The sequence below is a fragment of the Solanum pennellii genome, chromosome 9 (assembly GCF_001406875.1).
Source record: "Solanum pennellii chromosome 9, SPENNV200".
Classification (NCBI taxonomy): domain Eukaryota; kingdom Viridiplantae; phylum Streptophyta; class Magnoliopsida; order Solanales; family Solanaceae; genus Solanum; species Solanum pennellii.
The window spans coordinates 81,670,740-81,697,705 of record NC_028645.1 but is presented as its reverse complement, the minus strand read 5'-3'; the positions used below and the strand labels follow the sequence as shown (position 1 = coordinate 81,697,705).

Here is a 26,966-nt window from a genome sequence, read left to right as displayed (position 1 = left end):
TGGAAAATCTCACTTTTTAGGAGTAAAACGTCCTTTACACAAGACACTTCATTTTAAAATTTTGAAATATGAGATTCTTGATTAAAAATGAAAGATACCGTTGAAGAAGAAGGAAACTGATGATTGGAACATGTCAAAGGAATAGGTCCAACGCAGTTGACTGACTTGTCTACAACAAGTATTGATGAAGAAGGAAGCTGAGGATTGGAACATGTCGAAGGAACAGGTCCAACGAAGTTGACTGGCGAGTTACAACACCACTGAAGAATTAGAGTCGCACTAAGATTAGACTACCTATGTAGACAAGTCAGTCAACTGCATTTAACCTGTTCCAATCGTCAGTTTCCTTCTTCTTCAACAGATACGTACTGCAGTACTAGTACTGAGCACCATTTATTATTTAGATAAGATGAAGTGAAAGATCACAAGCATCACATTGACACTTCCAATTTCCAACTAATTAAATTTGCCTAAATTGATGGTAATTAAATCAACAAGTCATTTTCACTTCCATAATCTGGAATACAAGAAATTTAATACAAATAATTTGAGTAAAACATTTGATAAAATCAACCTTAAAACAGTAATAATAATTTGTCACCATTTAAAATTTTGACTTTGATGAACGACAAGGATTTATTTATTATTTCTCAAGAGTTAGTTGATTAAATAGTTGTTAATTGTACAAACAAACAAACAAATATTTCTATGTCAATCAATATTTTATTGTGATTCATTGCATTAATACTCAATTTTGTTCACATGTTTTTTCTCGTCTTTAATATTTGAATTAGAGCTTGATTAGTCTGAATGCATGACTATTTCTAGCGATGATACTCTCAATATTTTTTTCATTCTTGAGTTGTTTGAATTCGAAATTTTTATTAATTAAAAATATAAAAATCACAATCATTTCGCCACGATGTAATTGGTTCATAGTGAGTGATTCTTTAATTGGCCCTACCACCACCTGAATTTGAGTTTTCAAAAATGAAACAATTTTAATTAATTGTGTAACTACTAAATTTGACTTTGTAACTCTGAAAAGAAGTGAATAGATTATAAAGTCATGTCCCTTTTGTATTTATTTCTTGAAATTCAAAAATTTAAATTCAAAATCAATCAGATAATGTTTTTATTAAAAATAACAATAAACACTTTCTAGTGTTACAATAATTGGAGCATATTCTGGATTCTTGTCCATTTTATGAATTTGAATTTCAAATTTGAAAGATAAATAAATAGTGAATATGTTGTTGTCTTTGTTGCATAGACAACATAAACCATCACTAATTTTATCGCTAATCTATTGCTAAATAGCTCGTGTTAATAAGTTTTTTTGATAACTCGTAGTTATATTAGATTGATGAATTTTTATTATTTAGCGATAGAAATCGCCACACGTCACAATTCCTTTGATTTGGACCTTTTTATTTAATAGGGACAATACATTGCAATTTGTTTTAATCTATGTGAGATAATTATATATTTTTTATAAAGTCAAATAATTTAAATTTGATTAGAATTTTGCGTATGAAATTTTTAATTTTTTTGGAATGAAATTTATATATCTACAAACAACGTAAAAGTACTATAAAACACAATAATTGATAATTTAAAATATTTATAAAAAATTCACAATAAAAAATAAACTTGTTCAAATCTCAAAATTTCAAAAATATCACATAAATTGAAACGATAAAAGCATATATTGAACACGAGAAAATTCAAAAGGTTTAATAAAATATTAAACAAAATTCTTTATAACTTCCATTTAATCTAAAATAAGAAGTCTTCAAGTCTTACATTAACATGTTATGTTTATATATTTATAGTATACTTTTCAACTTTAGACTAATGTCTAATTTTCTCTTCTTTGAATTTTACAATTAACGAACAATTTAAGTGAAATAAGAAAACTTAATGGAAATTATGTGTCATAACTTCATTGGCAATTTAGAAAGAAAAAATAAAGGTTTATTTGGTACGTGAAAAGTATTTTTCATATTTCACATATTTAATTAATTAATATATTTAGAAAAATATTTCTGTACTAAAAAAAAATAGAAAAAACATGTTCTATAATAAAATAACATCGTCCATTATATGTTTTTTATCAGACGAATAAAAAAACATATTTATACGTGATAGTATCTCCTCCCACCTTCTACTCCTTGGTAGCTACCACCTCGCTTACTTCCATTCCACTATATTCTTTTGAAACAATATTTTCGATCTCCTTATAAATATATACAAAAATGTATTTATATTTAAATTCATAAAAATATTTTTTTCGCATCGAGCCTTATCGTTTCTAGATATGAAATCTAATAATTATGATTGATGTAGTCATAGAACTAACAATTGATCAAGGCAAAACATATGAATACCTTGTGTAATAAGTGGATCACTTCATTCATCATTTGAAAAGTCTAAATCAACAAATTGTTCATTCCATTATGTGAATTAATGGATCACCATGTGCATGCACTATCTTAATAGTTGTCTATGGTTTTAATGCATAAAAAAGTATATTGAGAGGAAATTAAATATAACAACTATATTTGCTGCATACCACTCAATAAGAAAATAGTTGTCAATATTTTTTTTAAAATTTATTTGAGATATTTATATTAAAGTCTGATTAAATTTAAATCTTTACATTGCAAGACTCACGAGCAAGCCACCTAATTAGAGAAGGGAAGGGTGGTTCATTACACGTCGTCTTTCGCTGAAAAATTATGTGGTGTACAAAAGTTATATGATTGTATAAGTGTTTATATTTTTTTTTTCACACTCTTAATTAATATGGCTTGAGAAGAAAAGTTGTACGTCCTTTATCAAACTTCTAGTTTCGCCAGATTGCCTATGGCAGAACTCATTTCTGAGGGTGACGGTCGAAATGATATTGTTTTATTTCGAGAGGCTTGAACTTGAAACATTTAATGAATCACAATCATCTAACCACAACTCATATTGATTATTATCGATATTTCTATTAATGCTAGCTTTTTGTCCATCGAGTTACAACTCTAGAACCAAATCAAGGGAAATAATTTAAATTTATCGATATATATAGTAATCGAAATTGCTCAATTTTACCGTGCAATACACTTTTTGGTCCATTTATTCCTTATCTTTAGCAAAATATTTCTTACTATAGTATCCTTTTAGAGTTAGATTTTCATCGGATGTATTTTCGATCCTTGAATGTCATGCTTCAAAATGAATAATATTGAAACGCCAGATAAAAAAATTATGGCTCACTACAAAAAAATAACTTTTTGTGGCATTAAATATTGACACTAATAAAGAGTGCTAAAGTCTTTACCGGCGTTAGTTAAGTGACATTAGAATCAAAGACGCTAAAGGCTTTAGGGACATATACAAAGAGTGACAATTGCCGCTAAAAATACATATTTAGCGGCAATTAAGAATTAAATGTCGCTAATGATCACTTTTTTTGTAGTGACTTCAGATTTGAGGGGTATACGTTTATTGAAAGAATTATACATCTAATCAGGACAAATTCCTTAATCAATCTTTTTTAAAAACACGATTAATCACGATCCTTCTATTCGACCTAATTTAAAAATAACCTTTTCGTTTTCAATATTTTCATAACTATAATATAACTAATTAAATATTTTAATCAATCATCTTGAAGTTTTGAAAAAATATTCCATCATATAGGTATGTCGAATAAATCGAAAGTCTAGTAATTAGGTTAAAAACTTGAAATTAATTGTATCCTCTTTGGAAGTATCTAAAAAGTCAATTAACTTTAATCCTAACTTTATAAGAGATGGTAATTTATTATTCTCCCCTATGACCTATATATATATCTAATCACTTTTATTTTATTTTTTAAAAAAGCAAAATTTTGTTCTTTTTTTTTTCTTTTTATTATCTATTTTATTGTTTTATTTTATTTTATTCCAAATACATCACAAGTTTCCAATCTATTGACCTTTTTGCGCCGCAGATAAAATAAAATAAAAAATTAGTCAAGATAACAACAATAACAATTAAAAAAAAAGTTAGTAACATGACAATATTCAATAATTTGAAACATTATAATATTTATTTTATTTCACAGACAAATCTACCACCAAACATTAATTTCACAAAAGAACATTTCTTATGTCTATAACATTAATTTCGAAAACATGTTGGAAACATAACACCCCCCAAAAAAACAAAAAAATAAAAAATATGTCTTACCCTGTACGTGATCTAAGTCAGAAAATAATAATATAAATATAATCGTAGAATCAAAATTTTAATTAAAAAGATTTAAAATCTAAAATAGTAAACACAAAAACAAACTAAAAAAAGTTCGATATATATACATAAAATTAAATTTAATTTTATAACTTTTTACATAGGAAAAACGAATGAACGTCTAATCATAAACTAACTCCGCTCCGATATTTATATTAGAGAAGTCACATGTTTGAAGAAAAGTGATGGATAAAAGGTATCAAGATTCAAGGTTGTTAGGTACATATGTTTATTTATATCTTTGCAGTGTCTTTTTGTTTTCTTGCATTTGGATGGTCAATGGTGGCATACTAGTAGAATTACTAATTTTGTGAACCATATTATATAATTTGAATAGTTATAAAATATCAACACAGATCGTGATGCATTGATGGAATTGTTTCATCCTTAATTAGAAGTCTCGAATTTAAGATCTGAATATGGAAAAAATCTTGTTGAAAGCACCACTCCAGATGAATTTTGCAATGCGCGATCTAAATTTAATCGAAGATCCAATATAGATATATACCAAATAGAAAATAACTAGAAAAATAAGTTATTATTTATATATTTAAACTTTATAACACGGTCTCTCACATAAACACGTATATACCTTGCTCCAAGCGACATCATAGAAGAGTAGGATATCATTTATATGAAAATACTAGGTATAAATGTAAAATATAACATTTTATAGTAAATTGTTTTTTTTTAAAAATTATATTAATATAGAAAGTTTTTTGCGTATGTTATTGATTTTACGTGTAAATATTTTTTTTATTATTAAAGATGTGACATTGAAAATCTTATACTTATATGTTCTAAAATAATGTAATAAATTGAATGAATTGCCCCAATTTAAATAATTGATAGAAGCAACATTTTAGTTATTTATTTTCAACAAAATGTAACAACATTAATTAGCCGCATGCAATAGTGACCATTTGTGACTTTAAGTTAATGATAATAAAAAAAAATTATGAGAAATTTCTTAGTTATTGCTTAATGACTTTTTTTTTTCTTCTGAATTTCTTAATTATAGCAATAAATAATTTTTTTCCTTGATCAAAACAACAAAGTACTCGTTTGGTCATAAAATATATTTTTTTAAAATAATATTAAAATTTGGTGTTTGATGATAATTTTTTTAATCAATTTAAAGTTGTATTTTAAATGTGTGAAATATTTTGTCTTATTTCAAATTTAACTTATTTTCAATTCTATAAATTCCAAATAAAGTGAAAAGTATTTAAAGTTTATGACTAATTACTACTAATTATTTAGTTAGTGTTGACTATCGATTTTTTTAAAAATATTTTCAAATATATGTTTGACTATAAAATTTGGTCTTCAAATATCTATTTGACCGTGAATTTAATCAGATTTTAGAATTTTGATTTTCAAATTCTCAAAAACTGACTTTAACTTTTAACTAGTTTTAGGTCTTTCACTCACGAAACTTCAATTTTCTTTTCCAAAAATATACGTATGTATCTAATTACAACTTCAAAAACTCGAAATGTCATACTTCGACTTCAAAATCTATTATCAAACGCGAGCTTAATTTAGAAAAATAATGAAATCTTTATATATAAAAAAAAAGGGAAAAATTACATGACATAGTGTCAAGTTGCCAAATAGTCCATTACTGATCCTATTGTGCTAACCAGCTAAGGCATTTTTGTTTGCCTTTTTCTCTCTTTACTCTTTCACCTATACATACATATTTCTGTATGTCTCTATCATGTTTTCACTCGTTTATAGATGTGGGGTGGTGGGGTTAAGGGGGGTTTGGTTTACTCCATAGATTGGACCTTGAAAATGCAAGATTTCAGCAAATCTTGGACCCCACCATTGCCTATTCTATAGTTTTGCCTAATTTTTCCAAGAAACCAAACATGGCTTATGCACCCCATCCCATCTTTGAACCCCATTTAGTTGAATTTAGCTAAAGATTTCACCTTTATCTATTATTTATATGTTTGGTTTGGTATTCTTCTTCTAGAATCAAGATTTGTCTAAAAACAGTTATTTTGTAGTTGGAGGTGAAAGTGGTGGATGAGGTTTCTTCCATGTGGTATACTTTTGTAGAAGTAATTTTTATTTCTTTAATAGCCAAAGTTTCTTGCTTTTCTTTCTCTACTTTGTTTTAAAATAGACTTTTTGAAGGACTAATTGTACATCTTATCTTTGTTTAGTGGGGTTGTCTTGAAATTGACTAACATTAAGTTTATCTTTATGTGGTGTTTGTTGTTTCTGAAGGGGATTGAAAGAGCTTAAAGCTTGATCTGCAAGGTGAATTTGAAGTGGGGTTTCATATTCTTTTGGAGGTGAGTAAGGAAGTTATTGAACTTTTGATTTTACTTCTGATGTTTGATGTTTAGTACTTTGCTTACTATTTATTGAACATGTTATGTTTGTATTTTTTGTGCAATTTGTCTAGTAGTTGTTGCAAACTTGCAATTGTTTATACTGTTTTTGTTGGTTCTTGAAATGTAACTAGGATCTGCTTAAGCTTAATGAGATATATATATATATATACCACTGCTCATTCTTCTTTGTTCTTTCTGTTTCACTGTTTGTATCTCTCCCAGCTATTGGGAAGTGCACCACAAGTAGATTTCTGTTTTTGTAAGGAGATTTGTTGCCAAAGATTTGATCTTTTTTTCTGTTTTTCAGCTGTTACAGTCTGAGACTTGTTTTGTAGACGGTGAATCTTAGTAGCTAAGTTGATTGGCTACCTGAGTTCGATTCCCCATTTTGTAATCTTGTTCACCTACAAAACACTTGTTTTGTATACCCTCTTGTAGCTCATTATTTGATCAAGTTTTAATCTTTTGAGTAATTTAACTTGTAAAGATTCTGTCTTCTGATTTATGCATAAAAATTCTTGTAGTGCTGGTGGATTTCGGTCTCTTTGTATAACCGTGTTTATACTGTAGAAGGTGAAGGAAGAAAGTTCATTTTATCTGTTTTCTAATGTTTAATCACCTTGGAGGTGGAATATGGAAAACAGAAACATGGACAAGGATGGACCTAATAAAGAAGGTTTATTGCAGTTTGTGAACAAGGAAGAACAAGCAGAGGAGAATAGTTGTTTGTCGACAAGATTAATAGAAGAGTTAGAACCACAGCACCTACGTAGATTAGAAAACCCGCATTTTACTGGAAATTGCGCTGAGAAATTGTTCTTTCATAATTCTCTTGGCTTACAAAATAAGCTTCCGAAGCATATAATAAGTTTTGACGAAAGATACTTCCTTCGCTGCCTTGAATTGGTACACATACACTCCACATGTAACTTCTCTTCAAAGATGCAAATTTTATCAAAGAGTTCAGGTTCAAGAGAGGTCAGAAATGAAAATCTCCGCACTAATGGTAATCTGGCGACCGAATGTCCTCAAGCTGTGGGGATTGAGTCAAGTTATGTCCCTGACTCCTCCGCGGAGTGGATTCTTGGTGCTATAACTGGTAGTAAGAGTATGCTGAACATTTTAAAGAGTCCCTTACTTAATCAATTTGGATCTGTTAACTGTACTGTTGATTCTGGAAAGGAAAATATACATGACAGTGAAGAAGGAAGTTTTTCTGATTTCATGAGCTCTCCCGGTGGTTTTAGTGTCAGTTCAGCACAGAAGCTACAGAAGGAGATGACAGATCATGGATCTGAGCATGTACACAGAAGGGTTCTTTCTGTATCTAGTACAGCTTCGACATGCTCGGATCAATCATGTCTTTCAGCAGCTGCCCCTATATCTCAAGGAATGCTCCAGAGGAGATGGAAAAATGGTTTACCACATTATGTCTTTTCCATAGATGGTAAAAAGGAAGTTTATGTAGCTGATCTGCTGAAGATTGACTCACCTGATGATAAGTTTCTCGATTATGTTTACACATTTCATTCAAGACAAGAAAGCAAAAAGGAACGCGCCTTCTCTGCAAGGGAATCACAACTTGTAGGTAAAATGACTGTGTCAACTTCAGTGACACTCAGCTCAACCAAGTTGGAGATTATGGAGACGCGATTTGTTGTGTTTGGTTCCATGGATCAATATATGGATGAGATACAAACAAGTCATATCCTCAGGAAGAACAAAAAGTTGGCAAAGAAAGTAACAGATGTGTTCAGAACTAGTCAGTCTTATAAGCAGAGAAGCTTATCCAAGTTCGGGGGAACAAGCGCCATTCTTGAAGATGCTTCGTGGACGCCATCCATAGATATGTATGATGATTATTATTCATGCGGCAATGCTCTTTTAGATCAGCAGATTCCGCCAAATTTTGAGCTGGCTGCCATTGTTACCAGAGATCCTCTTAATGACAGCTCCAAGGAGGCAGAGAAGGGTGGCTGGGGTATGAAGTTTCTCAAGAAATCTCCGACTGGAAGTAAAAATGCACCTCCTGAGATATCGGTGGAATGTCGTTCACGTGGCACCAGTGATTGCTCAACAAGCACAGATGTTATAATTCCAAGTGGTTTTCATGGTGGACCTAGAAGCAGACATGCTGGGCCGTCAAGCCTGTTGGAGCGGTGGAGCTCTGGTGGGCACTGTGATTGTGGAGGCTGGGATCTCGGGTGCCCCCTCACAGTTCTTAAAACTGGAAATGAAGCTTCATCACAAACTACATCTGGGGACTGTCAAACTTTTGATCTCTATATACAGGTCTATCTCATTATAAGTTTTTGTTCTCTATGTTCTTCAAGCAACTATGCATTTAAATATGTGGAATGTTGAATTGTCACTAACCGATTTTCTTTTCCACGATTTTGCAGGGTTCGAAACAAAGTGCACCAGTCATGAAAATGTCGAATATTCATGATGGTTTGTATTACATCCATTTTCATTCGACTCTATCAGCTTTGCAGTCTTTCGCCATAGCTGCTGCTTTCATTCATAGACATAGTCCTTTCCTACGACCGAAACTGTACAGGAAGTGAAGTAAGATGACACAAAGTATGGTATCTGTTGTTATAGCTCTCTTTCTTTAAAAGAAGTCATTCAGACAAATCGACCATTAGAAATGGTTCAAAGATATAACATCTGATTGTCTCTCATGTTCATTAATTTATCTTAGCTGGTAGAGTATTAGATAGGAAATTCGTTTGTTAGCTCACATTATCATTTTGTTAGTGTAATGAATGATACACTTTAGAAGCAGCGGTCAGTGTACAAATCGTCTATTGGATGGGGGGACATCCATTTGTACCGTTGATTAAGTTAATGAAAGTCGAAACATATTGATTTTTGAGTGGTTTGTTGATCCTTGGATCTCTAGTGCAACTTTCAGGCATCAACGGAAACTTCAGTTATGTTTCAATATCGTCTATCGTTGATTGTAAGAGGCCCCTCTCTCTCTCTCTCACACACACATTGATTTTAGCATGTGTGATGTTATGTTCACAGTGTAGACAATATAGATGAATCACTGCATTTTCATACTTTCTTTACACAAGTTCTTGGAACTCATCTAAGATGACATACTTTGTGTCAATGGTAAACTCAATCCTGTAAACTTCTTTGTGCTAATCAACGATAACAACATACTCAATGTAATCCCAGAAGTGTGGGGTGGGGTTAGAAGACGGTTGGTTAAACTCTTTGGTTCCTTATGTTTATGTTGCAATTGTTTTCATCCTTTCGTTTAGGCATAATACATAAACATGACCCCTAACTTGGCGTCAGTTGACAACCATGACTCTTAATTTTGGGTAAGCACAAGTAGATACATAAACTTGTATAAAATTGAATAAATAGACACATTCGTCCTACATGACACCCTACATGACAATTATGTGTCCTACATGGCATCTCATGTGTATTATGTCGCGTAGAACACGTGTGTCTACTCGTTTAAGTTTATATACGATTCAGTGCTTACTTACGCACACTCAAAGTTGGAGGACATAATTGTCCACTGAAGTCAAGTTAGGTTAGTTTATGTATTATTGTCTTTCGTTTATTGTAGCGTCAAGTGTTACATATGGAAGTTGCAAGCTTGTTGATGAATGACCTTGTTATGGAAGTGTAGTATAGGCATTTGGACATGTTCTATTTTGAATTTACTGCTTTCGGCTTGAACTATGTATACATATACAAAAAGAATTTGAAAAATATACTTATAATAAAGTCACATTTTTCGATGAAAGTGACCAAAAAAAGGGAGTTGGTTGGTGATAATCTCTGAAAAAATGCTATTTATTCTTACTATAAAGTTGATCTTTTTTAGCATATGGTTAACACAAGCATGATTCGTATCAAATAAAACAACTATACGTTTAAGGGTATGACTTAGTGATTAATAAATTACACGTGTAATTGTAGAGTCAAATAATACGAGTACATGTTCAATTTTTACAAATAGATGAAGTAAAAATAACATAATTTCAAATTCTCCCCCTATTATGAGTAAATATTTTGCAGTATTACCTTTGAGAAAAGCTGATAAGACAGTGTTTGTTCTGAGTAAAAAGAGACAAATTGAGAGGAAATGGTAAAGGCAGTGTTCTGTAAACCTCTGTTTGATTTAGATTTGTTTTCCCAAACAGGAAATAAGAGATTTGGGGAATCTTCTGTTGTGATATGAGCCGTTGGATCAGTGAAGATGAGTGGTCAAGATTAGTCTACAAAATCGATGGTCTTGATGAAACAATGGATGGTCTATATTGGTCAAAGTTTAGTCGCGATCAATAAAAATTGTGATAAAGTGATAAATATTCATTCGTTTTAACTGTTATCGTAGAATTCGAAATATATCTCAACAGTTTTCAACCACGTACATAATAACTATGCTAGAAATATAATGATCGTTACAAAATAAGGTAATATGGATAAAATGTTAGATGAAATTGATTATAAATACATTGATATATAAAATTGATAAGTATATAAATACTTAAAATCATTGTGAAATAAGGGACGTGAGAGGAGAGAGTCAGTATATCTCAAATATATTCTCAAATATATGTAAATTAAGTTTTTCGATACAATATATATGAAACAAATAATATCTAATTTTACTTGCATGTCTAAAAAAAGTATTTTTTGAAAATAATAATAATTTAGGAAAACTATTATTTCAACCTATAATCAACATCAGTAAAATTGTTTCATGTCATTTTCTCCAAAATAAAAACAAACTTTCTTTTTTTCATTTGTGGAATGGCAAAGAGTCAATGGTGGAGTAAAAAGGAAAAAAAAAAGAAATACAATTGACAGTAAAAACTAAAAAAAATACATCTATTTTCTTTTATAGATATTTATAAAAAATTTATTCGCGACTTATCTAATTAACTTAAGTCACATGAACTTTCTTTTTATTTTACAAAAATATATTCAAAGTAATAGCCACACTACAAAATTTAGATTTCATTAATTTGTGAAAATAAAATAGAATGTCATACAATTTATTTCACGAAAAAAATCAAAATTACTCTGGAATTATGCAAAATATACCATTTACGTCCTTCATTACATTTTGAGATAAAAAAATGTCCTCAAAGTTATTCCAAGAGATCACAAATATTTTCAAAAATTAAAATTTTTAGTAATCTGACAAGTGAGACTAATCACTCCACCTAACGAATGGGGCAATTTTGATTTTAAAATGTAACGGAAGATGTAAATAATTTTTTTTATATAATTCAGGGGCAATTTTAACATTTTTCGGTCAACGAATAAGATTTCCCAAAAATTTCTTTTATTAAGTACATTTATTAGTTAATCATATTTACTAACTATACTTAGAATTAACTTATTTGGTTTTATAAATATACATAGAAAATTCTTATTGGAGCTTTTATCTCTCACCATTGTTGAAAAAGAATTTTTTGATGGAGTCCAAATGCTAAAGTAAAAGCTATTTCTTCAACTTTTCCATATAAGGTATAGTGATTTATCCTTTTTCTTTTTTATGTATCGGAAGAGGCGAATTCAGAATTCGAAGTTTAAAGGGTTTGGACCCATCATTATATCTATAAAGTTATAGGTTCATATTTATTGCTGCTTAAAAGTTAAAAATTATTGAGTTCAGATGAATGCGATTCGTTAGAGTATGGTCCACATGAGTGTTTCTTGATCCTCAAGCTATTTTTTAAGGTAAAAAGGTGAAAACTTTATTTGATTTTTTGGGATTTGTGGAAGAATTTCGATGAAAAACTACTGGGGTCAGTCTTGCATTGAGTGATTCTGTGTTGGCGTATATAGCCCATTGATGTTAGAGAGTGAAAATGGTTTCATGCAGAAGAAAATATGAAGAAAATGATATAAAAGTTTTACCTTTTGAAATGTATTTTTTTTGTTATTGTTGTTGTGTTTTTTTTGTTTGGTTTCTCACTTCCAACCAAGAAAGAATTTTTTCATACCTAGGTTTCGAACTCGAGGTCTGTGGTTAAGGGATGAGGAGTTTGGATGTGGAAGAACAGAGCAGTAAAAATAAATTTTTGTAGTCTTTATTTGGAATCCGTGCTATTCTACATTTTGTTTTTTTCGTTGTAATGTATTTTTGCTTTTTTATAAAATTGGATTCTGATTTCCCCATGTTAAGGTGTTCATGGTTCTGTTTCAATTATTTATTTTTTTATTTTTATGTTTCATCTGTTAAATAAGGGTTTTGATTCTTTGATGCAGTGATATCTCGTTAGTTTTGTTTCTGATGTATACTGAGGATTAGGGTGTGTTCGGTATGAAGGAAAATGTTTTTTTTAGGAAAATAAGTCGGAATCTTGCACCCAAGGGGGTGTGTCTTGTGTGGTCAATGAAGTGGTTGAGAGCCATGAGGTTTCAGGTTCAAATTTCAGTGGAGACAAAAATAGTCGGTGATCCTTTCTTATCTGTCCTAGACTTGGTGGATAGTTGTACCACTTGTACTTGTTGCCGGTGGGAGGCAAGTATTCCATGGAATTAGTTGAGGTGTGTCAAAGCTGGTTTGAACATCACGTTCATCAAAATATATAAATAAGTGGGTTCTAGACTTATTTTCTTGTATCTGTTACGTAAGCAGAAAAAATATTTTCTTAAAAACATTTGTTATAATCTAGAAAAATACTATGCGTTGTGGGAATGGGGGTTAGGGGGCGAAGATTAGGTGTGTTGGATGGTTGAAGGACATAATTAATGTGGAATGCCTTGCCTTGCGCCAGTTCCAGTCATGAGATGACTTTTCTCTTACTCGTGTTTAAAAGGATTGTAGAGAAGTTGTTTAAAAGAAATAGTAATAGCGAAGATGTCAGTGATGAAACATGACTTAGTGAACAGTGGGAGAAAATTGCGTTAGGACTTTTATATGATGACTGATGAACTGATTATTATGCAGTCAACTCTTTTATACTGTCTCAGACTGAGCTCTTTAGGAATTTCTGAACATGATGAAGTATCGGTTTATCAATACTTGTGGTTATTTATACTTTACTTGAGCTGAAGGTCTATCGGAAACAACCTCTCTATCTTCACAAGGTAGGGGCAAGGCTGCGTACACACTACCCTCGCCAAACCCCACTTGTGAGGTTATTACACAGAGTTTGTTGTTGTTGTTGTTGTTGATGATGACATATCGGTTAGATACTTAACAATATCATCTGTTTTCTATTTAAAAATTCATGTAGTATTTGATAAAACCAACATTCTATAGTACTTCCTATTAGCTTCTGAAAAAATGCCAGGAGTCCTCATAGATCTGTACCGAATACCGTTCAACATGGAATGTCATCTAATAAGTTATTATGCTATGCATAAATTATTCCAGTCATCATGTTGGTAAAATTCAGACATTGTTTCTGCATTTTTTTTGTGGTTTAAATGCAGATGTAATGTTTTTTCTGTTTTTTTTGGGCATTGAAAGGAAGAAGATATACCTTAACCTCATTGAGCTCCTTAAAGTTCTACATTAGCATACTAAATGGCGCCAAACTCGAAGTCTAGAGTTACAAAGGCCTTTGAGGCAATGAAGGTTTTTGGCTATAGTGAAACAGTTGTGAAGCCAGTGTTGAGGAACCTTCTGAATTTGTACAACAAAAACTGGAAGCTTATTGAAGATGAGAATTATTCTGTTCTTTTGGAGTCTATTATAGACAGCGAAGAGTCTAAGGTATTGTTGTTACTTATGATTCAGTGCTTATTTTTGTCCATAACCACATGATACCCTTTGCGACATGTGAATTCTTTCTGAAGATTATGTGTGGTAATATATATATCTATCTTGATATCATGCACAAATAGAAAAGTAGGATGCTCATTCATCTTTACTTCTTTCCTTTCAAAAATTTTCGATGTGAAAGCATGTCATTTATTCCCTCCGATGATCAGGAAAAGCAGAAATCCTCGTTGGAAGATGAACCGGAAAAAAATGAACCACCATTGAAAAGATCTAGGCTCTACTCCCAGGGAAATCATTCTTCAGCTGCTAAACACGATGCCGGCCCTAGTGTTGACACATGTACTTTAGAGTTGCAGCCTTACGGCAAGCAGAAGATGGCTGATATCACCACCGAGTCTTGTGAAACTCAGGATGTTGAAATGAAGCCTCACTCTCTCTTGAACCATCATCAGCGCAAAGGTAAGAAACAGATTTCTTCAGAGGCTTCTCCTGTTTCAGAGGAGGATAATGACATTGTAGTACTCTCTGATGATGACAAGCAAGAACCTCGTATTCTGTCATCTCATTTGAAACTAAAGAAAAGGGGAGACACATCTCGTTCATATCCTGCTGTGATACCCAAAAGAAGACTAGCTTATAGTAGTAGCCTGGAAGAGCCAAATGTTATGGGTTCTACTGATGTATCCAAAGAAGGTGCTCTGGTTGAGTATAGCTTCAGTGATGCAATGCCACTTTCTGATAACCTGCCAGGTTTTGATGTTCCTCTTGCTGTTGTTCCTTCAGGTATTCCCTCCATGTATAGAGAACTATTATAAGATTATTCTGCTCTCTCCCCAAACATGGTTTACTACTTTGAAATTGTCAACAGGTTGTTCTTTGTTGTGAGTTTTGATACCCATTCTGTTGATATCCTCTAGATGTATTTTTCTTTATAGTCTCTTTTGACTGTCATTTATGCTAGTTTGGGTGATTATTCACTAACTCAGGATGTGAGTATTGAAATTATTGACTAAAAGGGAGAGATATAAGAGGAGTTGACTTGCTAACATCAATAACTATATATTTTTAAGTTAATGTGTTAACTGATGAAAGCCAAAGAAAGACAGCAAAGTCATACTGCTATATATCAGTCCTTTCTCCAGTGATATATTCTTCTTCTTTATGAAGCTTCAATGATTACAATTTTCTGAGTGCAAGTTCTATGAATTTGTTCCGGCTCTAATGATCTTGATACAAATCAAAGATGTGAAATCATATTTGTATACACAATTTTTACAAAAAAAGCTACCCCTTCCACTCTCGATTGAGCTTTATCTTTCATATAAGCTAGCAGCAAGATTCTTATGGTTTTTAGTAATTACATGTTAGTTTCTGCTCAATGTAAGCCCGATGATATTTTTGGTTGATGAAAAGGAAAAAGCTATGTGAATGAAGAACATAAGATTTATTGAATCAGATGGGGTCATAAGTTGTTTTCTCTTTTTTTTTGGTAAATTGATGTCTGAAGTTGGGATTTTTTTTTGTTTGCTTTTCCTCTTGGTTTTGTAGTCAAATTCCAAGTCTTACAAAATGCGAATGTTATCTATAGTCTAGAAGTTTAATTCTGTCATATTTTTTGGAATTGAAAACAAGACTTGGAGCATCTCAACTCTGAACATCTGGGTACAGAAGGAAATGAAGAAGATGCAACAAATTCATCACGACTAAATATTGCTTCCACCCCAAACGGGGAGGTGAAACTCTCTTTTGTCTATAAGACATATTCTTCATCAGATTTTTGCCCACCAAGTTTAGATGCAGTCTTTAAGCGGATGGAGGAAAAGTATATGAAGTCCTACAGATTTTCTCAACCTGGTTTTCTGCTAAGTCTGATGGAAAATCTGTGTAAATGCTATCTGACAGCTGGCACCAGGACCTGGGCAGCAAATGAGCCATCAGCTGGGATAGAGTCTCAGAAACTTCACCCAGTAGGTGTCAGATATGATGCTACTAATCATGAATTGCACTTTGCTCCAGACACTAGCAATGGCTCATTCAAATTATCGAATTTGATCAAAATCTTACCTCAAATTCCAACATTTCCAGCTTCAGGAAATAGGGATATAATGTGCTACATGGTGGATTTTAATGGTACAAGGATTAATGGTGCTGAGAAGGACAACTCTAACAAGCTTCTTAAACTCCTTGCCTCTTCAACTATGAACAATTCAGTGCTTGTTCAAAGTGAACACTCATCTCCTGGTCTTCGTAAATCTGTTTATTATATTGAAGACATCTCCAATGGTCAAGAGGAGCATAAAATTTCGTTGATTAATGCATTCAGCCATGTCCTGCCTGTCTTCAAGTACATACCTAAAAATGTTATTTTCCAAAACGCATATGTGAAGTTTCTTCTTGCTCGTATATCAGATGACAGCTGTTGTTCAAACTGCAGCGGGGATTGTTTGTCCCAAGATATACCCTGTGCTTGTGCTGGTGAAACAGGGGGTGAATTTGCCTACACATCAGGTGGTTTGCTCAAGGAGAAGTTTCTTGAGAGTTGCATCTCAATGAGTTGTGAACCCCAAAAGCATGGTTTAGTATATTGTCAGGACTGTCCCCTTGAAAGGTCTAAGAATAATAGCGTGTCTGGCCTGTGCAAGGGTCATCTGGTGAGGAAATTTATCAAAGAGTGCTGGCATAAATGTGGCTGCAGCAGAGGATGTGGAAATCGCGTTATTCAGCGAGGCATAGCAGTGCCATTGCAGGTTAGAAAAATATTGCAAACCAAGAGTTTCATGTATCATAACTTTGGCTCTTTTTGAACATAAAAAATAGGAGATTGTTTCAGTACTAGTGAGAATGATGTTAGGAGTAGTCATTTAAATTATTGGTCTGGGAAAACATGATGCTCCCTCTGTCCCAATTTATGTGGCATCCTTTGACTTGACATAAAATTTAAGAAATAACGGAAGACTTTTGAAATGTGGTCTAAAACACACCTTAGGCCCTTGAATGACATAAAAGGGGAATTTTAAAGTCAAGTTATTTCTAATTATATGAATGTGGCATTTTTTTTGGGACATACTAAAAGGGAAAGTGTGCCACAAATTGGGACAGAGGGAGTAATCTTTTGTGGTTGAACTATAATATATGTTGTTTTTTCCATCTTGGTGTGAATATAAATGATATCTGATTTATCCGAAAAGGAAAGAAAGGTTTTGTGCTTGATCTATATTTCTGAAGAAACCTAGAGTAGTAAGAGTGTTTGACACATTCTTATCCTGCATGTCAGGTGTTTATGACAGCTGATGGGAAAGGTTGGGGTCTCAGGGCACTTGAGGATTTGCCTAGAGGTGCTTTTGTTTGTGAATATGTAGGAGAAATAGTGACCAACACAGAGTTGTATGAGCGAAACACGCAAACTGCTAGTGAGAGGCACACATATCCAGTTTTGCTAGATGCAGACTGGGGTTCGGAAGGTGTCCTGAAGGATGAGGAGGCACTTTGTTTGGATGCAACATACTATGGCAATATTGCAAGGTTCATTAATCATAGGTTAGGCTCTAATGTTCATCCTTTTCTCTTTGTAATTGTCTTTCTTCTTTTATTTCTTCTCCCCTCTTACATTAAACCAGTGATATGTGTTTTGTACAGTTCTTTTACAAAGTAGATAATATTCATGTCCACCTGCTGTTACTTACTAACAAACAACATGTTTCTCTTTGTTTCTATTACTTGGTTCCTCAAGTTTGGAAAGAAAACTGATGGGTAAAAATCAGATGCAACCCTATATATTGCATGTAGAGATATAATAATCAATTGATTCCTTTTGTTATGGCTTTCTTTTTGATGTACATTTGGCATGGAATAAACCCCCAATAGAGCACCATTAGAAGTCCCTTTTTTCTTCTTTGCATGATCAACAGCTCGTTCTTTGCTTTTATTGTTTCTAAGAATCACATTTACATTCAAGAAAAGCGCATTGATTCTTTTTTACTTCGCAATGTGGAATGAAACTTACCACATTGTAATTTTATCTTGACCAGATGTTATGAAGGTAACTTGATTGAGATCCCAGTTGAAGTAGAGACTCCAGATCATCACTACTACCATGTACTTGTTATCTATCTTTCTCTTAACGCTTTTTGAAGTATCTCTGTGTTACTTAGAAACCCGTGCAATAACTACAGCAAGCATTTTTTTTTAATGTCACTGCAGATCGCTTTTTTCACTACGAGGAAAGTTAATGCTTTAGAAGAGTTAACTTGGGTAAAGCCCCTATCTATGTTGAACTCTATAACTATTAGAACTTTGTCATTTTGATATAGGAAATATGAGTTAAGTCAAAGATCAGTATAATTTGGTTTAGACTAGTTGTTGACTTAGATATACGAAGCATCATTACAAATTTGCTACATTGCAGGATTATGGTATTGACTTCACCGATCATACTCATCCAGTGAAAGCTTTCAAGTGCTGCTGTGGAAGTAAATCTTGTCGAGACACCGGCCTTTAAAGAGTCAGTTCAACTTTTTATCTCTCTTTCTTATACTCGCCCTGCAGTGAAATCTGTCTACTATTTCATGCGCATATTGACCTGAGTATTCTCTAGAGCTTTATGATATGTAATACACACATCTCTTCCTGCCCTTTATATCTTCTCGAGACCAGAATCAATCTGCCAATTGATTAAATTATATTCCTTCCTTCACAGTTCTACCTACCAGCCTTTAGTACATTGAAATGCTTACTAAGTGCACCATTTGTCGTAGAATAGAGTAACTTAAAGCCATTCCCACGCGTGTTTCACTTCAAAATACTTGCTGATTTTGAACTACTTCATTCGATCTTTATATTTAATCAGATGCCGTTACTTGCAGGAGCTAGGAAGTATACACTGATGAAGATTACTCCTCACTGATGATGCTGATCTCATCGATAGCTCATATAGATATGATATAGGTAATACAAGAAACAGTCTTGTTATTTCTGGAAAAGAACAGCTGGTGTTAACACAGATGAAGATTCCTTCTTACTCATGATGTTGATCGCTTCGATCAAGAAGCACAATTTTGTTTTTCTGAAAAGTACTGCTGATGTTATGTTCTACCAGTTGATGAGATTGCATATGACTATGTTGGAAAAAACATGTTTTATTTTGAGTATATGACTTCTTGGATACCTACTTGCCCAGTATACGCTGAGAAGCCTTCTGGTTCGCCTTTGACTCTTACGTCTCATTTAACTCTCTACTTCGTTAACTTCTCAGTCCCTCGTGAGTGTGGCACGAACCTCTAACTCTAAGCATGGAGTTGATGGTTGGTAAAAGTCTTGAACTACAGTTCTTTGCTAAAATGCAATACTCTCAGAGCATCAATATATTGTTCTTGTGCTAAAACCTTGCATTTAGCTAGTGACTTTGGGACCACAAAGTCACAAATCTTTTCCATGAACCGTTGTCTAGTTTGCATTGAAGGGGATAGCCTTGTCTCTTTGTGACATGTCCGTAGTCATTGATGCTTGTGTCATGACAAAATTATCTACTTATTTTCGAGCCATATCAATCGTTGATGTTTGTGTCACGGTATAAAGTTGTCTCCATATCACCTATAAGTCACTATTTTGAGATGTAGAATTTGTGCTTTAGAGTTGATTGCCTACATTACACCCCTTCGAGTATGACCCCTTCCACCGACCTTGCGTAATCGCGGTATAGCTTTATAAATACATCTATTTTCTTATTAATTTAACATGTTAAAAAAAACTTCCATAGAAATCTTGTTTGTCATACTATGTAACACCACAATATAGTCCATAAACAACTATAATTAAAAGAACACATTATGAAATGAAGCAATGAGGTGAATAATAACTTTACAATAAGTCCAAATACTTTAAACTATAGTCAAAGAAATAGTCTAGTACTTACTAATTACCATGCAACAACAATTAAAAACAAAAAGTCAACAAATAACAAAATATTCAAAGGTCAAAAGTCGATCTTGTGTTATACTCTGATGATCTCTTTTCTATTGAAAGACGCAAAACTCCCATCAAGTTAAAGATTAGACACTAACATCAAATTCTCTCAAAACTTTGAACCAACACCTTTGCTTTCTCCATCACCTTATCCTCATTCAACACATACACACTCACAAACTTCGACTTCTCAACATCTTCAAACTCACTCTCCACTTTCTTAACTGTAGTCGTAATTTCTTCACATCTGTCTAAGCCATCGATCTTTTTACATGAATCTTTTTCATGCACTATCTTCTTCACACCAAAACATTCCAATTTCCTTGTATACCATTTCACATGACTTTTATATATAACCATTCTCAACTGAAATTTCTTCTGCTTACCATAATATATCCTCTTATAGTGTTCCATAACACCTTTAAACCATATTTTTCGACTTTTTGCTACCTCAAAGTAGTAATTTTCTACTTCATCATCAATCTTGAACGCGATCCTTCGAATATTATCAATCATATCACATAATTTTTTGTTTTCCTTTTGTTTTACTTCAACATCCTTGAGTAAAACCTTCATTTTCTTGAGTTCTGTTTGGAGATCTTTTACACACTTTTTTGCACCACATAAAATGGTACCTTTGTTTATTTTCATTACTCCTTCAACTCTCTCAATGAGAAAAGAGACAAAAGCTTCTGCCATTTTTTTAAAAAACAATGGAATGAAAAACTTAGAAAAATGCTCACAAGAATGAGAAAATCAAAATAGTGTTTGGTTATTTGATATAAAGTTTGTCAAGTATATAATCTTGAAAGTTTTACAAATTACACATGAAGTCCTTGTAGTTTGTTAAAATTACAAAAATGGTCCTTCATATTTAGGGATAGGTTCAAAATAACCCCTTGCATATACTTCCGGTTTGTTAGATGTGAATATCTTTCGAAACTGTGAACTAGGAAAGTCTTGTCGAAATCTCAGAAACTAAAACACGAAAAAACTTCACCAAGTATTCAAAATATTTTCTATGTTTCAGTTTATGTGACATATTTAATTTGTTTAAAATGAATAACACGTTTTAAAGTTTGTAAACAATTAATTTTATACTACATGCTCGTAATGAGAAGTTTTTTTTTTTTTTGAAATGAGAAGATTTTGTAACGATACAAATATTATGACATATTTAATAACTGAGAGAAAGTCCTAGTCATTTGTTTTAACTATAGAAAACCTCCCCATTAACTTTATAAAATTACACTTTATATAATCTTTTTTGTGATTTTTTTTTTCATTTCAACTTATTGTCCTTTACTTTTTTTAGGTTAAAGTATGTGCTAACAAAAGTTTTAGTTTAAATTGGATTTATTTTCTAAAATAGTGTATTTATAAATAGTAAAAACGCGTGAAGAGGGAATAATCTTTTTTTTTTTGTTAATTTTCCACTATATCTTCATTTAATAATGATGCTAAACTCTCGTGAATGGCCTCTCAATAAATGACAAATAATTTACTATATGTGAAAATTAACCTAATTAGGTATCATTAAGTCGAGAATTCTTCAGAAATTATTGTTTTTTATCTTAACGAAAAATGATAATATTTACGTATATTTTATTTTTCTGAAACATCACTTATGAAATATAATGTGTATTTTATTTTTTTAACGCATATGCAAACATTTGATAAATAAAAGTTATTGCAAATGTTTGACATTAGTATGATATTTTTATTTGTAAGAATGAGGAATATATGAGTCTACTTTTTATTATTTTTTTGGAAGGACAATTTTGCAAGGTTATATTTACACAAATAAGTGATAAAATCTAAATAATGAGGGTGGAATAATTGAACAAAATCATTTGACTTGGCTTACCTACTAAAGTATTAATTAGTTTGAGGCAGATTAATTTTGATGATGATTTTATTTGGGGTTATGCCAAATTAATCCATAAATGATAATTTTTAAAAGTCATTTTTCTTTTTTAAAAATCGTATCAAGTCAAATAATGCTACATAAAATGGAAATCATGGATATATATTATAGGGAAAATTGTATATAATAGCAAACTAATAACCTAAATTAAATGGAATAGCTAGGGTTTGATTTAATTGTGCTCCATAGCAAACATTAGCTAAAATTTGCCAGCGTCTCTCTCCCAAAAATCTCGCTCGCCACTCTCCATTCTCGCTCGCCTCTCTCGCTTTATACACAGAAGTGTATAATTCTGTTTCTGTTTTGTATAAAGCGAGAGAAAATTGTATATACACATGCAAAAATGTATATCTTCATGTTATACACTTAATTATACAATTTACAAACATTTTACTTCAAATATTGCAGAGAAAAAGGCCAACGAATTATACAATTGCGAATTATACAATTGCAGTGAAATACAATTTTTTCTAGCTTTATACAACAGAAGTGTATATATTGTGTTTCTGTTTTTGTATAAAGCGAGAAAAACATATATCTTCTTGCTACACACTTATAATTATGCAATATACATACATTTTAATTCGATTCAACTGTATGCAAAACAAATTATACAATTGCAGCGAAATAGACCAGCGAATTATACAATTTAGGCCAGCGAATTATACAATTTAGGCCAGCGAATTATACAATTGTATATGTATAGCAAATTATACAGTTTTATGTTTGCTATGGAGCGCAATTATGCAAAGTTTGTTATAGCATACAAATATGAATTTTTTGTTTGCTCTATGTGAAAGTTGCCCTATATTATAAGCCATATTAATAAACTAGTTTTTTCCGCATATGATGTCTCATACCCACATTAGAGCCCGACTAAATTTAAATTCTAATAAAAAAAGTCCTACAATGAGGAGTAAAGCTCTATAACAAAGGCCGCTTCATAATTAAGTTGACTCAAAATCGAGACCCTAATTAAAAATAAAGAACTATAACCTCTCCATCACAATCCGTATTGGTCGTATTATTAGGAATTTTACATAAATCTCAAAGTGTTAAAAGTTAATTACATCCTCTCCCTACTCATTTCCAATTTACAAAAAAACCTTAAATTTAGTGAAATTTGAATACATCCCAAAACGTCCTAATACAACGTGTTCCAATTTCGGATACATCCCTAAATATCCTGATACATCACGTCTCGATTTGGGATACATCACCTCAACGTCGCGATACATCGCGTAAAGTGAGTATCCGAGAATAGGATAGAGTAGAGATTTTTATAATTTTTTCAAATTGAATAGAATATGATAATATAAGTTACGTATTTAAATAATTTTTTATATTAACAAACTAGTTGATTGAACCGTATATATCGTTTTAACGTTCTCTTAAAACAAAAGTAAATTAAAGAAGTGGGCTGGCCCATCTCAATTTGTATGTGACAAGCCCAAATAGAGTTCCATAACCAAACATTCTTCAAATTAAAACCCTAAATTGCCATTTCTATAAAACCCTAGCAAAACCCTAATTTACCATACTTTCAGGATCCAAAAATGTCGAAGCGAGGTCAGTATACTTCATGTTGCTTTCAAATTCAGAAGTTTGTTCTTAATTATCTTCAATTTTCCCTAATTTTTTTAAAAAAAATAATGTTTAGGGCGTGGAGGTTCTGCCGGAAACAAATTCCGGATGTCACTGGGTTTACCGGTGGCGGCGACGGTGAACTGTGCTGATAACACTGGAGCGAAGAACCTTTACATCATTTCAGTAAAGGGTATAAAGGGTAGGTTGAATCGGTTACCATCTGCTTGTGTAGGTGATATGGTAATGGCTACTGTAAAGAAAGGTAAACCTGATTTGAGGAAGAAAGTGATGCCTGCTGTCATTGTTAGACAACGTAAGCCTTGGAGACGAAAGGATGGTGTTTTCATGTACTTTGAAGGTAAATCTTTTTCTGCTAGCTTTTGGATTTGAGCTGAGATTTTTGGTTGTTATGTGATTTGAGCTGCTTGTTATTGTGTTCTTAGCTCGTGTTTTTAATTTATATGAATTATGTGAATCAACTATACACAGATTTGGTGTCATTTGATTTTATAGTAGTATGTTGTGAAGTATCTATATGAAATGATTATAAAAATGTGATCTTTTGAGAAAATTAACATTAGTTAGTGTACACATTGAGGTTTTGTGGATATCAATCTATCAGAGTTACTCTAGGGTGATTGGATTTCCTTGCTAATATAGTTATTCATACATTTAGCTTTGTTCATTTCCCTGAATTTGAAGCAGTGAGTAGTTATTCCACAAGTTTTGCCGATTAGGATGTGGTGCAATTATCCAGTGATCTGTTTTTGGACTTGGTATTCGTTCTTGTTTTAGTAGAAGTAGTGTGCGAATGTGAGCTGGTTTGACACTATAATCATCCAATTTTACCTTGTGCATGTGTCAAGTCATAAGAGTAAGTTGGTCTTTTGGATACGAGCTTATCTGCACTTCTATGGACAGTTATAGTCTAACCAATCACATTATCTTGGTTCATAATCGAATTAGATTACCCCAAATGAGCCTCATTTTTTGTGATTTCTCACTTTGAGATGATCACTTCTCAGAGATAGCAGAGAAAAATTAACTTTTGAAGCATATGATCTTAGTAAGTGAATTCTTCAGTTAAAAGAGTGTTCCGATTAAGTGTGTTGGGGAACAAATTTCTATCTTTTGATTGCAAGTTTTATTACCATAGGTCTTTCTTTATCTTGTTTTTGTTGAGAGTAGGTATCAAGGTAGGATATCTGCTTGTGCAGCTGTTTCTGATGAATTGAGAAACATGTGTTTGTATTTTTATTAATTTTGAAAACCAGACTTAGTCAGGTGTTAACATTTCATATCATGGTTAATACAGTTACTAGTCTGGGAAATTAATGTTGTCTATCGTTACAGATGTGCTTATACTATTCAAGCACTTTCTGCTCCATATGGGCCCAACATGAAGTAATCTATTTTCTTCCATTCTGGACACGTATATGTGGGATATGTCGACTTGGGCTATTGTTTTCTTAGTTGTTTGGTTGTATATTATATGATGTCCTTGCATAAACTGATTTCAAAATTATCTTTCTATTTCAATGTCTAACTTTTAAATATCCATGCATTAGTCAAGTAACAACCTTCTGATACCGTGGTTGATACAGTTACATGCTTGGAAAATGTATGTGTCCATCGTTACAGATTTGTTAATTCCTATTATGCTCATATCTGCTCCATTTGGACTCTACATATGTTTTCAATATGTAGCATTGTTAAGTATACACAGTGACTTTACTTTAATTGAGTTCAATGTTGTCTTCTTGTTGTGTAGAATTTTAAACATATCCAGACATTAGTCAGGTTACAACCTTATTATACTGTGGTTGATACAGTTACATGGCTGGAAAATAGATGTGTCCATCGTTACAGATGTGTTTGATTCTTTTTAAGCTCACATCTGCTCCATTTGGACTCTATATATGTACTCCTCGAGTTGTAGCATGTATCCGCTAGTTATATAATTTACATAGAAGTTTGCTAGTTGGATGGAGTGTGTATTAATAGTTATGTTTTCTACTTCTCAAGCACGAAAATCATTACTTTTGCTCAGCTTATAACACGTCTTGTATGCTTCTGCAGATAATGCTGGAGTGATTGTGAATCCCAAAGGAGAAATGAAAGGTGAGGTCTTATGCTTAATCTCCATCAAGTGTAACTATCTAAACTATATGCCATTAAAACTTCGAAAACGATATCATCTACTTAATATATCAAGAATTTAAACTGTTTAGTTTTCACAATTTTCTCGATGTACGAATTGTTCATGAGCTGCATTTGGTTGTTGTAGGTTCTGCTATCACTGGTCCAATTGGAAAGGAGTGTGCTGATCTGTGGCCAAGGATTGCTAGTGCAGCTAATGCAATTGTCTGATCTACTAAGAGTTAGTTAACCTGCAGTTTTGATACCTTCTATTTTGGAAGTGCTGTTATTGTCACATATACAAACAAATGCAGCAATGTTGTATTGCTCTAAGATTTATAAGTTCATATAATACCCACTTATTTGCTACTAAATATCACTGTCATTTACTTTTCGTTTAGTTTTTGATTATAGCTTCGTAATTATTGAAAGACTTGTCCAAAAAAATAGTCGAGGAAACATGGTTGAGTTCAAGCTTTGGGTTTGAATTGCCTTTGTTAGGGGACATCCATGCGTGAATTTTGATTTAGTCGGGTTTTAAAATGGCTATTATGTACCATATGAGGAATCGAGGAGAAGAGTAAAATGAAATATATTGAGAGTTATAAATATTATGTTTATTATATCTAGCCGTTTTCTAATTTGAAACCAAATTAAGACCAAATCACAATCAAATTTGAACCAAACCCATAAAATTATGTCATTTAAATAAATTTTTTTTCATTTTAATATTATAATGATGAGATTACGTGTTTCATATCTATGAACCTCAAGAGTATATTTGCAAAAAGATGATAATAACTGACCTTTTTCCAATTTAAAAACTTCAATTATTTTAAAATTGATTCGACTGGTCTAAACGATTAATATTTAAGATTGAATAAATTATAATCTATGATGTACCTATCTGCTTAGCAAAAACAGATAGATCAATTATATTCGTTATTGTTTATATCACAAAACTTAACAAACGATTAATATTTCTCGATTGAGTTAA

General features: G+C 32.1%; 3 protein-coding genes across 4 annotated transcripts; all 3 read left to right on the top strand.

The window, feature by feature from the left end:
- Positions 1–5,950: 5,950 nt before the first annotated feature.
- LOC107031444 lies at positions 5,951–9,513 on the top strand. Of its 2 annotated transcripts, none has more exons than XM_015232829.2 (4): positions 5,951–6,340; positions 6,526–6,593; positions 7,160–8,927; positions 9,038–9,513. In XM_015232829.2, exons 3-4 carry the CDS (start codon positions 7,269–7,271, stop codon positions 9,200–9,202), a joined length of 1,824 nt encoding a protein of 607 aa, XP_015088315.1. In that variant the 5' UTR covers positions 5,951–6,340; positions 6,526–6,593; positions 7,160–7,268; the 3' UTR covers positions 9,203–9,513. The 2 variants fall into 2 exon arrangements, with proteins under 2 accessions (XP_015088315.1, XP_015088316.1); XM_015232830.2 differs by having other exon boundaries at positions 5,951–6,356.
- Positions 9,514–12,432: 2,919 nt separating this feature from the next.
- On the top strand, positions 12,433–19,533 carry LOC107030673 (probable inactive histone-lysine N-methyltransferase SUVR2). The gene is made up of 8 exons (XM_027919576.1): positions 12,433–14,346; positions 14,565–15,138; positions 15,988–17,102; positions 17,630–17,892; positions 18,384–18,450; positions 18,556–18,606; positions 18,761–18,856; positions 19,218–19,533. Exons 1-7 carry the CDS (start codon positions 14,158–14,160, stop codon positions 18,851–18,853), a joined length of 2,352 nt encoding a protein of 783 aa, XP_027775377.1. The 5' UTR covers positions 12,433–14,157; the 3' UTR covers positions 18,854–18,856; positions 19,218–19,533.
- A 4,159-nt stretch (positions 19,534–23,692) lies between these two features.
- Positions 23,693–26,363, top strand: LOC107029324 (60S ribosomal protein L23). Its single transcript, XM_015230715.2, has 4 exons — positions 23,693–23,812; positions 23,904–24,188; positions 25,910–25,951; positions 26,118–26,363. The coding sequence occupies exons 1-4, from the start codon at positions 23,800–23,802 to the stop codon at positions 26,198–26,200; spliced, it is 423 nt and encodes a 140-aa protein (XP_015086201.1). The 5' UTR covers positions 23,693–23,799; the 3' UTR covers positions 26,201–26,363.
- Positions 26,364–26,966: the final 603 nt, after the last annotated feature.

Coding starts and splice junctions, on each gene's coding strand:
- LOC107029324 (XM_015230715.2), top strand. Junction 24,189..25,909: donor TGTTTTCATGTACTTTGAAG/GTAAATCTTTTT, acceptor ATGCTTCTGCAG/ATAATGCTGGAGTGATTGTG. Junction 25,952..26,117: donor TCCCAAAGGAGAAATGAAAG/GTGAGGTCTTAT, acceptor TGGTTGTTGTAG/GTTCTGCTATCACTGGTCCA.
- LOC107030673 (XM_027919576.1), top strand. CDS start 14,158: ATGGCGCCAAACTCGAAGTCTAGAGTTACAAAGGCCTTTGAGGCAATG. Junction 14,347..14,564: donor TAGACAGCGAAGAGTCTAAG/GTATTGTTGTTA, acceptor TCCGATGATCAG/GAAAAGCAGAAATCCTCGTT. Junction 18,607..18,760: donor CTTTAGAAGAGTTAACTTGG/GTAAAGCCCCTA, acceptor GCTACATTGCAG/GATTATGGTATTGACTTCAC.
- LOC107031444 (XM_015232829.2), top strand. CDS start 7,269: ATGGAAAACAGAAACATGGACAAGGATGGACCTAATAAAGAAGGTTTA. Junction 8,928..9,037: donor CTTTTGATCTCTATATACAG/GTCTATCTCATT, acceptor ACGATTTTGCAG/GGTTCGAAACAAAGTGCACC.